This window comes from Apiospora hydei (assembly GCF_038363865.1).
Source record: "Apiospora hydei strain CBS 114990 chromosome Unknown utg000002l_segment0_segment0, whole genome shotgun sequence".
Taxonomy (NCBI): Eukaryota; Fungi; Ascomycota; class Sordariomycetes; order Amphisphaeriales; family Apiosporaceae; genus Apiospora; species Apiospora hydei.
Genome location: NW_027117361.1, coordinates 382,029 through 395,469, shown reverse-complemented (window position 1 = coordinate 395,469; position 13,441 = coordinate 382,029). Strand labels below are relative to the sequence as shown.

At 35.3% G+C, this 13,441-nt stretch overlaps 2 protein-coding genes across 2 annotated transcripts; both read right to left on the bottom strand.

The window, feature by feature from the left end:
* Nucleotides 1-3,485: 3,485 nt before the first annotated feature.
* On the bottom strand, nt 3,486-4,348 carry PG997_000118 (uncharacterized protein; the record flags this gene model as incomplete). The annotated part of the gene is made up of 2 exons (XM_066804433.1): nt 3,486-3,858; nt 3,918-4,348. 2 exons carry the CDS (start codon nt 4,346-4,348, stop codon nt 3,486-3,488), a joined length of 804 nt encoding a protein of 267 aa, XP_066674206.1.
* An 8,377-nt stretch (nt 4,349-12,725) lies between these two features.
* On the bottom strand, nt 12,726-13,222 carry PG997_000117 (uncharacterized protein; the record flags this gene model as incomplete). Its single annotated transcript, XM_066804432.1, has 2 exons — nt 12,726-13,030; nt 13,183-13,222. 2 exons carry the CDS (start codon nt 13,220-13,222, stop codon nt 12,726-12,728), a joined length of 345 nt encoding a protein of 114 aa, XP_066674205.1.
* Between the last annotated feature and the right edge of the window lie 219 nt (nt 13,223-13,441).

Genomic DNA, 13,441 nt, shown 5'->3' with positions numbered 1-13,441 from the left:
GCGACGTATTTTTCTACTTTTCGACCTTTTTATATAAATTAATTTAATTATAACACTTAAAATTAATTAAAACTATTCGTTATTCGATTCTTCGCTTAATTTTATATCCTTTTTTATATGTTCGCGCATTATAACCTATCTCGCCGTAAACACTATAGCGCCTTTCACCGGTCGCCCTCCGTTTTAACGAACCTTTATTTTTATTTTTATCGGGCGCTAAACGCTTCCCTTTTACCTTCTCGTCTTATAGTTATTAAAATTCCTTAATAATAAAGGCTCCTCTAAGTTAAACTCGCGACTTTTTAGCTCTCCGGCGCTTAAAAAGTGCTAAATTAGCCTCTTTTAATATATATATTTTATCGCGTATAAAAGTTATTTTATAAACTATTTTAATTATATTTTTCGTTATTTAGTTTATTATATTTAAAATCGGTGTTAGAAAGCTTTTTTAATAAATAAACACTTTTTTTTTTATATAAGTAAAGTATTTAGTTATTTATTAAAGGTTAAACGGCGTTTAAAGGTCGTAGGTATTAGCCGTTTTTAAACGGGATAAGTTAAGTATAAACGTCCGGAGACGTATATTTAATTTATTAATCACTTCGTCGGGATTATAAGGGATTAAATTAAAAACGTTAAATCCGGATTTAATATTATTTTCCGTAAAAATAGCGAAATACACGGCCTTAAAAGCGATAAAAAACTCGAGCTTCGTAATATAATTTATCGAAGCCTTAATAAACAGCTCGATTTCTTTTAAATAAACACGCTTTAAAGCCGAATAAAGTGTTATATCGAGTAGTTAAAATAAGTAAAATAAATAAGGAGGCATATTAAGTATAATAATATTATTATTTTAATAGTATACCTCGAATTCGGCCGAAATATAGCTCTCGTGGCTATCGATAATTAAGAGGCGGTAGAAACTTTTCGTTTACGTTTTAATATATTTATCGAAGTGCTTAATTTAATTTAAGCTTATCTCGTTATTAGTTTAACCATTAAAAATCGGCTTAATTACCTAGTCGCCCGGTAAATCGGTTTCGCGGGACTAGTTCGCGAGGTAATATTAGCTTTAAACGATTAAAAACGGCGGAATGCACTAGCCTTATAAATTAATACATTTAATCGCTGTTACTTATTTTCGATTATTAAGCTAAACCGACTTCGCTTTTCCACGCCGCTCGGCGCGTATTACGACGAGTATTAACCCGATTATATTTATTATAAAGTTAATTTCGTCGAAATTTTAAATATCTTTATTAACGATCTCGTATTTCGCTTTTATATTCACGATTAGTATAAATTAACCGGAAATAACTTTAAAATCTTCGTAAAAAGCTCTTTAATAATCGTACCGACGATTTATTTTAATCTTTAAGTCCGAGTTACGGTTAATAAAACGCTTAACTTAGTGCTTACCGACGCGGTCGCCGCCGCGCGACGCGGTGAGGAGATTAGCTATATTTTTATACCAACGAGATTAAGAGGCATCCCTCGAATATTTAAATTAATTATATATTTACGAAGTACCTCTTTTTAATTAAATTTAATTTACGTCGTTTCGGTCGGATTCTACGTTTTGAAGTTCGGCCGTAGATTCGATAGCGTAAAGTTAATTCGAGTATATTATAAGCTTTTATTATTACTTTTTAACTTATTTAATTCGGTTCGTTTCGTATCGCTTAAATTATTAAAACTATTCGATTTTTTTAAAATTAATTAAGTATTATAATTATAAAAGTATTACGCGTTAAAGTTTAATTATATTAAAATTAAATTTAAATACGTCGCTAAGTAATATACGTCGCGTAGTAATAAACCACGTTATATCTTTTATCTTTTTAAACTCTATTATAATTAAAGACGCTTATATTACAGCTCCTTAATCTTAATACCGGCATGCTGGAAATAACCTTATGCATTACGCTCTTTATCACTTACTACTTAAACACACTAATCTAGGAATATTATAAAGTTAAGTTCCGGGGCATCCGTAAATTCTTGCCAGTGACGTTTAATAAATCGCTTCAGCTCGGCGAAGTACTCTTCAATAGGGTTAAGGTCGGGTAAGTACGGCGGGAGGTATAATAAAACCACGCCGGCTTCGTCGCACATCCGCTTAATTTTATCGGATCGGTGAAATCGAGCATTGTTTATAATTAAAACCGACTTAAGCTCGGGCCACCGGCTATAATATAATAATAGCTCCTTTAAGAAACTCTCGAATACGTCGCTATCGGTAAAGCCTTAAAATATACGGGAATATATAATGCCGTCCTGCGCATAAACCGGTAAGATTTAATAGCGACGGCCGCGATGAAACCTCGCTATCTATACCGGTGTTATACTTAGTGGCGACTAGCCGGTCCGGCGGAACTCTATGCACTTATCGTAGCTTAACTTATTTATAAATATTAATTAATAAAAACGAAAGATAAATAGTTTATAAAGGTAAAAGTCTCGCAAATCGGCGTTCCGCTTTTTTATAATACGTCGCGCCGTTTTATTCGACTATTAAATCGAGGCTAATACTTTATTAATATTATATATAATAATTAAAACCTCGAACTCGTCTTAGAGAAAAACGACCATTTCGTTTTAATATATACACAGCTTTTTAATAAGTTAATCATAAAGTGCAATTAACATAGGAGGGCTAATACTACGCGGTCGCCCAGCGTTATTCGGTGGTATTTTAATTAACTCGAAACACCGCATGCTCGTATAAATACGTCGAACCGCGCGGGTACTATAATCTACGGCCTCTGCTCTCTATTTATCGCTTAGTTCTATATTAAAAAGCATAGCTTTAATTAGTTTAATTTATAATTACGCGAACCTTAGTACTATATTATTAAGTGTAACTTACCGTTATTTATATTATAAAAACCTCGTGGAACGGCCTGCACTAACTTACACGCGGGAGTCTATTAAATCCTGATAAAAACACAGACTCCATGCTAGCAAGAGTCGCATATAAAAGGCGCCAGAAACGGCGTCAAGATTCATAGTGTCGATTGCTTTATCTCTGGACCTTGTCGCTAGGGATGATGGCTTGTATTTAGTCCATCTGATTCATGTGCAATATCCCTGCACACTGCACTCTTGGCTCTTGGCAGGACCCTGACAGCCCCCTTCAGAGCATTAGTGGGTTCCGTTGTGGGGTCACAAGGTTCAAGGTTTTGTTCAATTCACCGCTGTAGGCCAGAATGCCTTGCGAACTGACAATGAACAGTGATTGAATTGAGCCCTCAACTAAGAAAGCGCTCACGCTGTTAGACGGCGGACGGCTCGTCCTGCCTACTCTACCACCTCATGTTTGTTCTGGAATTCCAAAGAAAACAGTCAATCTGTTTGCTTGTTGCTGACGCTGCACATTCCTCCCTTGGATAGATGCTAGATGCTGCAATATTGTTCGGGGTCTACGCGATTCCCACACTTGTTGTCACTCGGTCAATTGCCTCTCTCCCAACCTGCTAGTTTTACTGCTTCCCAAAGCTGATCCCGCTCACCCCACCATTGATCACTCCAGCTTGAAAACCCGAGTTTTGACTGCCAAACGTGACGGTACCTACCGAACCCTGACTTTGGGCAGCAGCTTTCGCCATTGTCTCTGCCGGCAACTTGGCCAACAGCTCCTGCAACAGCTTAAGTGAAGCGGCGAAGGCTTTCTGTTCCTGTTCAAGGCTCGGCTGATCTTGCTCGCTAGGATCGGCTTCCAACTTCGCCATACTGTCTTCGACAGCTTGAAGACGATTCTTTGTCGTACCAATGGCTTCTGTGATCTCTGTCTGTCGCGTAGAAATCGCAATTCTAATCTCTTCGGTAGCATGTCCGTTCCGAATAGAAGCGTATCTATAGACTAAAGTTAGCATAATTGTATTTAGACCTTTATGAACAAATAATTAACTCACAAGACTGCCACGCCCACAACAGAGTTGATGGTCGATTTACAGCTCTGAAGCTGCTCTGTTAATGACTTGATCGGGCCTTGCTTGAAGAAGCCTACGCTTGCTCGATCCTGCCAGGACAGTTTTCCGCCGATAGAGTGTCGAGTCCAGCGCTGGATATCGGCCCGGAAAGATGCACATGCCGTTTGGCATGTGCCGATTGTCGTCTTGGAGTTTTCAGCAACCTCTTTGCCTAGAACTGTCCACTCCGTGTCGTCGACTGCTTGAAGCGATGTGATCGCAGCGTCGACAGTACGTAGGTCTTCCTGCAATCGCTGCACAGTACTGGGAGCATCCCTAAGCTCTTGCAAATCATTGAGGAGTAGTCTTGTGGCGTGTAGGGCTGGAACCGTAATGCCGATCACGCTGGCCGCGACACTAAGAGGATCTGCCATCGTTTTCTCGCGTTAAAAAATCGAGCTACTGCGACGAACGAACATCTAAGCAACGAAGCCGTTGATGTGCGGGGTTTTAGCCGCCGAGCTAACGGGGCTAAAGATAACTATATAAAACGGCTATAGATACGTTTATAAAATAGCCTGCTCTTTCGTAAGATCGCCCTGTAATTAATAATTAACCTTTATAGTTTAAACTAAACGAATATAATTAATAGCTTTCGCAGTATACTTTAAGACGAGTAACTTAAGCTTTTAAGCCGGAGTAATTAACGGTTCGATTAATCCCGAATTTTATTACCATACCCCGCAAGGTAAGATTAGTTTAAGGATTCACGTAGATACGCGCTAACGAGGCCCCGATTTAAAACGGCTAAAAACTTTATTAAACTTATCGTTTATTATTTTTTTTAGCCGCGATAACGATTTTATTTAACGAGGCGATATACTTAATTATATTTATTAAATATATATTATTTTTAATATACGTATTACGTTTATAAGTTTAAATAACGTTAAATATAACATGGTTTATTATTAAATAGCCCGTATTATTAAATAGTTTACCTTTATTACTTTTCGACACTTTTATAAAAATTATTTTAACCACGATACTTTAAATTAATTAAAACTACTCGCTATTCGAATCGTTACTTAATTTTATATTTTTTTCATATATTCGCGCATTATAACCTATTTAGCCGCAAATATTACAGCGCCTGCCGCCCGTCGCGCGCCGCTTTAATAAACCACCATTTTCGCCTTCGTCGGTCGCTGAACGCTTCCCTTTTACCTTCTCGTCCTGCAGCCTTCGAAATTCCTTAATTGTAAGGGCTCCTCTAAGTTAGACTCGCGACTTTTTAGCTCTCCGGCGCTTCGAAAGGGCTAAATTGGCCTCTTTTAAAATACGTATCCAATTATATATAAAAGTTATTTTATAAGCTATTTTAATTATACCCTTCGCTATTTAGTTTACCGTATTTAAAATCGGCGTCGAAAAGCTTCCTTAATAAATAAACACCTTTTTTTAATATAAATAAAATACTTAATTATTTATTAAAAATTAAACGGCGTTTAAAAGTCGTAAATATTAGCCGTCCCCGGATAAGATAAACTAAATATAGGCGTTTAAAAACGCATATTTAATTTATTAATTACTTCGTTCGGATTATAAGGTATTAAACCGGATACATTAAATTTAAATTTAATATTAATTTTTATAAAAATAGCGAAATATATAGCTTTAAACGCGATAAAAAACTCGAGCTTCGTAATATAATTTATTAAAGCCTTAATAAATAGCTCGATTTCTTTCGAATAAGCACGCTTTAAAGGCGAATAAAATATTATATCGAGAGGTTAGAGTAAATATAATAAATAAGGAGGTATACTAATAATAATAATGTCGTTATTTTGGTAGTATACCTCGAATTCGGCCGAAATGTAGCTCTCGTGGCCGTCGAGAATTAAGAGGCGGTAACGACTTTTCGTTTACGATTTAGTATGTTTATCGAAGTATTTAATTTAGTTTAAGCTTATTTTATTATCGGTTTATTTATTAAAAGTCGGTTTAATTACTTAATCGCTCGGTAAGCCACTTTCGCGCGACTAGTTCGCGAGGTAATATTAATTTTAAACGATTAAAAAAAGCGGAATATATTAGCTTTACGAATTAATATATTTAATCGCCGTCGACTATTCCCGATTATTAAGCTGGACTGACTTCGCTTTTTTACGCCGATCGGCGCGTATTATAACGAAAATTAACCCGATTATACCTATTATAAAGCCGGTCTCGTCGAAATTCCACATATTTTCGTTTAAAATATCGTATTTAGCCTTTATATTTACGATTAGTTTAAATTAACCGGAAATAACGTTCGGATTCTCGTAAAGGGCCCTTTATTAATCGTATCGACGATTTATTCTAGTTTTAAGGTCTAGGTTACGGTTAATAAATCGCCTAACCCAGTGCTTACCGACGCGTTCGCCGCCGCGCGACGCCGGTAAAGAAATTAGCTATATCTTTTACACTAGCGATTTTAAGAGACATCCCGCGGGTATTTAAATTAATTATATATTTATAAAGCATTTTTTTTTATTCGTATTTAATTTATACCGTAAGTATTAAATATCGCGTTATAAGGTTCGGCCGTGGATTCGGTAACGTAAAATAGTTTTAAGAACGTCGTATACTTTTATAGTATCTCTTTTACTTAATGGATTTAAAGGCTTTCGTGTCGCTTAAATAATTAAACCGATCCGGTCTTTTAAATTAAATTAAGCATTGTAATTATAAAGTTATTACGCGTTAAAGTTTAATAAGAGTCGAGAAATAGTGAGGGTAAACCACTTAATAATACGAACCACTTAATAATAAACTACGTTATACGATTTAAATAAGTAATAGGGCGAAAAATTAACTTATAATAAAAAATCGTAACTAGCTATCGAATACGCGTATTAAATATAACAGCGAATATTAAATACTTAGGTTTTTAAGTTTATACGAATAACGCGACGCGATACGAACAAAGTTTCCGGGAAATCGCCGACCATATTAAGATACCCGGGCGGCACGATTTTTAAAAAAACATCTTTCAGCTGGTACGCGATTAGCTCCGTGGCGGGAGGAATAGAAAGTAGAGACTTATTCTCGATAATGTCGATAATGCTAGCTTCTTTCTCGAAGCTCTAAGCTATACTAGGAATGGCTAAACTAACCATGCGGATGGACCGAACCCATTGCGGCTCGTCGATTATCTCCCGACCTGCGAGAACGGATTTATACTGATCACGACGCGAAGTAAGGGCGCAGCTCTGGGCCTTGTTAAGCTATCCGATATCTTCCCGGTCGAGCTAATGAACTAAGAGGAGGCCAAAGTACTCATTGAGACGAAAATCGGACTGCAGTAAAACAGCGCCTGCGTTGCGGCGCTCGTAATAGCTCTTAAATGCATGCCATTAGTAATCGTCTAAGCGACAGCCTATATCGCTTAGAGAGCCCCGCGTTGTTCCGTGCGATAATATCTCGACAAATTCACGCAGAGCGATCGGAAGAGAGCGACTCTTTTTAATTACGAAGCCGGGCAATTACGGCGGGATCGAGAAGTTAAAAATTTAATTATTATTATATAGTAAATCTCTTTCGACTATATTCGTTAAATTAAACCATTCGTAGCTAACTTATTTTCACTTATAAGCTTTTACGATCGTTAAGGTATTCCTAAGAGTCTTTTACGAGCTTTAAGTAAAAAAGAAAGCGCTATTAATAAACTAGCTTAATATTAACGAAACCTTACTTTAAACGGTTCGGGCAGCGATTAAGAATTAAGCGATAAAGACGTCGAATCGAATTCCAGCATAGATAATACATTCGAAACGAATGTCTCGAGTTTACGCGATTACTCGTTTATCTTTACAGTGAAAAACGAAAAGACGTTTAAAATGCACAGCTTAGTTTAGCTAGCTACGAAACGATAACTTAAAGCTAAAGGATAATAAGAAAAGTAAAAATCGGAGTTTATTTATCGTTTTAACGCTTAGCTCTTAATTAAAAAATATAAAAATTAAGTAATATACCGGGCGCTTTTTTTATATACCGTATCAGCGGCAGCGTAGCGGTTAAAAGATAAAGCGTTTTTAAAAGAACTAGCTTTAATCTTTTATAAAACTATATAATATCTTTAACTTATAAAGCGAGGGTATAAAGCGTAAAAAATAGCCGAGGATACGAAAAAGCTTAGAATTAAAATATTTAAACGAGCGTAAAAAAAAGTTAATACGCTATAAAAATATTAAGCTTTACACATAACTTATAGGGTTATTAAGAGGCAGCGGAGAAGCTGTTTATAAAAGTAATAGAAACTTTTAAGCAGAAACTCGGGGCGGATTATCTTTTTATACTAACTAGCATGGCTAACCTAGCGTCGATGTATAGGGACTAAGGCCGATAAGAGGTAGCGGAGAAACTGTTTATAAAAATAATAGAAACGCGTAAATAGAAACTCGGGGCGGATTATTTTTCTATATTAACTAGTATAATTAACCTGGCGTCGACGTATAAGAACTAAGGCCGATGGGAAGCAGCGGAAAAACTAAAGGTAGAAATAATAAAAACGAGTAAATAGAAACTCGGGGCGGATTATTTTTCCACGTTAACTAGTATAGCCAGCTTGGCGTCGACGTACAGGGACCAAGGCCGATAAGAGGCAGCGGAAAAGCTAAAAGTAGAAATAATAAAGATTTTTAAGTAAAAACTCGGGCCGAATTATTTAAACACGCTGGGTAGTATAAATAACCTAGCTTTAACGTTTTAAAACTAAGGCCGATAAAAAGTAGCGGAGAAGCTATTTATAAAAGTAATAAAAATTTTTAAATAAAAACTCGGGCCGGATTATTTAAACACGCTAGTTAATATAAATAACTTAGCGTCGATATACGGGAACTAAAACCGATAAAAGGCAGCGAAAAAGCTATTTATAAAAATAATAAAAACGTGTAAGTAAAAACTCGGGCCGGAATATTTAAACACGTTAATTAGCATAAATAACCTAGCTTTTATTTTAAAAGCACTAGGCCGAAACGATAACGCTATATTTATAATGAAGCGATGTATGTAATTTCGAGAACACCGATTAGGCTTAAAATATCCGGATTTTCTATTATCTCTTAAAGTATTAACCTTTTAAGGAGATAAACCCGAAGAAGATATTTCGAAGGATAAAGCTATTTAATGAAGCTATAAACTTTACATAGAATTACTTTAAATTAAATCTCACTGCTAGTTTTATAATATAGTGTTATTCGTATATATACGTCTACGCTAGCAGTTAAACCCTAGGCTTTTATTTTAAAACTAAAATAACTATTAGTGGGGTAAATTAAATTAGTGTTAAGAAATTATAAATATATAGTAGCCTATTAACCTAAGAGAAATAACGAGTTTAAAGTAATATTATATATATAAGTTTTATATATAATAAAAAACTAGTATAGCTACGTTAATCGAGCTACTTAAATATTAAGTTTTAAGCTAATAATAGTAATTATAACGGCTTAATAAGAAAATATAGAAAACTAAGTAAATAAAAATAAAAAGCGAATAGTTTTAATATAAGAACTCGCCTTTATTTTAAGGGAAAAAGATAGAATATACGCCGAAGATAGCGTTAATTAACCTTTTAATAGATTTATACCCGCTTAAGGATAATTATTACACTTAAGAGAGTATAAACTATTAATAGCTTTTAATTCTAAGTCTTATTTAATAAAAGGGAATATAAATATATTATATGCGAGTTATAAATATATAAAAGAAGAGTAAGCGAAATTAAAATTAACTCTGTCTTTATAAAAATAAAGGGGTATATAGTATTAATAGTTACCCTTACTAAGTGAGGTTAAAACGGTATTTATTAAAGAGTAAAAAAAAGACGCAGGTTTCGCTAATAACTATACGTTTAGAATATTATACTATATTATTTATAGGATTATAAGATATATAAACTACGGTAAGGTAAATATAAACCTTAAGATATAAAAGGTTATTAATGGCGCCGCCGCCTTAAATAATAAAAGCTAACGGACAGCAGTAAACTCGGGGCGAATAAGGACACTAAAGAGGCGCCGGTATTATCGTATTCTATTATTAATTATAGTACACTTATCGGTTTACACGGAGGCACTTTCGAATCCTTTAACTCTTATAGTATTTACACCGGGACCTATATTACCTTATAATATACTCTCTTTTTATTATATTCGTCGAATTAACCCACGTTATTAAATAAGTAGCCTTACTTATAAATAAAGTTTATTAAAAAATAAAGGAAAGTAAATCGAGGGTATATATAATAATATAAAGTAATAGGACCCTATTAATTATTAATAATATTCCCCTTTTTTACTTTTCGTAAAGGTTTTCTTAACTCGCATACGGTTTTTTAATTTATAAGCGAGAGGAGCGACGCGACGATATCGGTTAAGCGACACTGCCTCGATAAGAGGGATCCTCTTTTTATTATCGTTTTCTTTATTATTTTCCTTATCGTCGCCGTCGTTACTTTAATTAAAGCTAAGTATTAATCGGTTAGTCTCGTTAATATTACGAGTAAGCCTAGCTTTCGAAAAGCGGTATAATATCTCGAGCTTATTACGGCGAAAGTAATACTCGATAGCCTTATTAACCGCTTAAACGATTTAATTATACTATAACTCGATAAGCTCTCGTAAAAAGTCTTTATATAAATTCGATAAGAAAAACTCGATCGTATCGGCTAAGTTTTATTAATAGATATCCTTATAAGAAAAGTTATATACCGCTTACTATATATTTTTTATTTTTACGATAACGTAGTTTACTATTAAGTCGAACATATTATTAAGTCGAACACTTTTATTATTAACTTATTTAATTAAACTTTAACGCTTAATAATTTTATAATTATAATATTTTATTTATTTTAAAAAAAGCGGATAACCTTAATAATTTAAGCGTTACGAAACGGTTTAACCCGAATTAATTAAAGAGCTACGGCGAAACACTACGTTATTTTATTATTTACCCTTAGCGACCGATTTTACGGCCGAACCGCACGACGCGAAATTCGATATTTAAAATATAAATTAAATACGATTAAAAAAGAGGTACTTTATAAGTATATAATTAATTTAAATACCCGAGGGATATTTTTAAAGATGGCTAATGTGAAAAATATAGCTAATCTTTTTATCGCGTTGCGCGGCGGCGACCGCGTCGGTAAACACTGGGCTAGGCGTTTTATCGACCGTAACCCGGACCTTAAGATTAAAATAAACCGTCGGTACGATTATTAAAGGGCTTTTATAAAAATCCGAAAGTTATTTCCGGCTAGTTTAGCTTAATTATTAATATTAAGGCTAAATACGGCATTATTAACGAGGATATATAGAATTTCGACGAGACCGGCTTTATAATAAATATAATTAGGTTAATACTCGTTATAATACGCGCTAATCGGTATAGGAAAGCGAAATCGGTCCAGCTTAGTAATCGGGAATGGTTAACGGCTATTAAATGCATTAATTCGTAAGGCTAGTGTATTCCGCCCTTTTTAATTATTTAAAGCTAATATTACTTCGCGAACTAGTCGCGCGAAAATAGTTTACCGGGCGATTAGGTGATTAAACCGATTTTTAATAGATAAATTAATAACGAGATAAGTTTAAACTAGATTAAACACTTTAATAAATATACTAAATCGTAAATAAAAAATCGTTACCGCCTTTTAATTCTCGACGGCTACGAGAGTTATATTTCGGCCGAATTCGAGGCATACTACCAAAATAATAATATTATTACTATTAATATGCCTCCTTATTTATCGCACTTACTTTAACCTTTCGATATAGCACTTTATTCGCCCTTAAAACGTGCTTATTCGAAGGAAATCGAGCTATTTATTAAAGCCTCGATAAATTACATTACGAAGCTTAAGTTCTTTATCGCGTTTAAGGCCGTATATTTTACTATTTTTATAGAAGCTAATATTAAATCTAGATTTAACGTATCCGGCTTAATACCTCACTATCTAAACGAAGTAATAAATAAGCTAGATATATAACTTTAAACGCTTACACCGGAGTAGTCGCGACCCGGGATTCTAAACACGTATAACCTTTAAACGCCGTCTAACCCGTAATAAACGATTAGGCACTTTATTTATATTAAAAAAAAGGTATTTACTTATTAAGGAAGTTCTTTAACGCTAATTTTAAATGCGGTAAACTAAATAGCGAAAAATATAACCCGAATAGTTTATAAAATAACCATATTAAAAAATTAGGTCCGCACCTTTTAAAATACTAATTTAGCCCTTTCGAAGCGCCGGAAAGCTAAAAAATTACAAGTCCAGCTTAAAGAAGCCTTTACCATTAAAGAATTTTAAACGCTACAGGACGAAAAAATAAAAGGGAAGCGTCCACCGACCGGCGAAGGCGAAAATAGTGGCTCGTCGAAACGACGCGCGACGGGCGGTAGGCGCTGTGGCAACTACGGCGAAACCGGTCACAATACGCAAACGTGTAAAAAGGATATAAAATTAAATAACGAATCGGATAACGAGTAATTTTAATTAATTTAAAACATTATAATTAAATAAATTTATATAGAAATGTCGAGATATAAAAAAAGTGTCCGACTTAATAATATATCCGACTTAATAGTAAACCACGTTACGTATAATTTTAAGACCGATAATATTAACGGTTAACGAAATAAGGTTTTAGCTATTATATTTAAGATTAATGTAAAATATAATTACCGGTCGGCCCCGTCGTTTTTTATAGCAGCGATGGTATTTTTAATGAGAGTCGGGCTAGACTAGCCAACTTTTAACTAGAAAGCTGAGATGACCTTGCCGGGCTGATCGAATAAAATTTCGCTATCGGGAAGTTTGTACAATGTGGTTCTGATACCGTCTTGTTCGACGCTGACTTCATTCGTGCCACTACCTAATCGGAGCCGGGCATTAGCAAGAGAGGGCGGGGTCTCTGCTTGTGCCATCAAAGCAACTCTCGAAGCCTCGAGGATGATATTGGTAAGGAGACGGGCGGCTTCGTCGTGCACAGCCTTCGGAGGACTCATACGAAGAATAAGGCGATGAAGCGAAGGAATGTAGTCGTAGGTGTGAGCTTTCGTATCTAACAATTGTTGGCAGAAGTCATTAGTTTCTAGGATGTTGAATTCGGCCGGGTGAAGGGTAAAGACCTTGTATTTTTCTTGGCTGGATGGCGTATTGAAGTGGGAGAGGAAATCGGTAACGAGGCGGGCGTTTAGTGGTAGATCCTGATACGCAAGGTGTAATTCGGGAGAGGTGGCAGAATTTTCAGCATTATGAAGCCCACCAGGCTTGGACTGGCCTTTGGGCTGCTGGTGTTGCGGCTCGACCTGCGGCTCGTGGTGGTGGGGGTGGTGCGGCTGATGCGGTTCGTGAAGTGCTTTATTGTGACCCGCGTTTGGCAGTTGGCCTTGCGGCTAAAAAAGGTGCTGTCGGCGCCATACTGTAATTAACCTTGTTAGTGGTGCGCCAAATGGGCGACGACGAGTTTTAT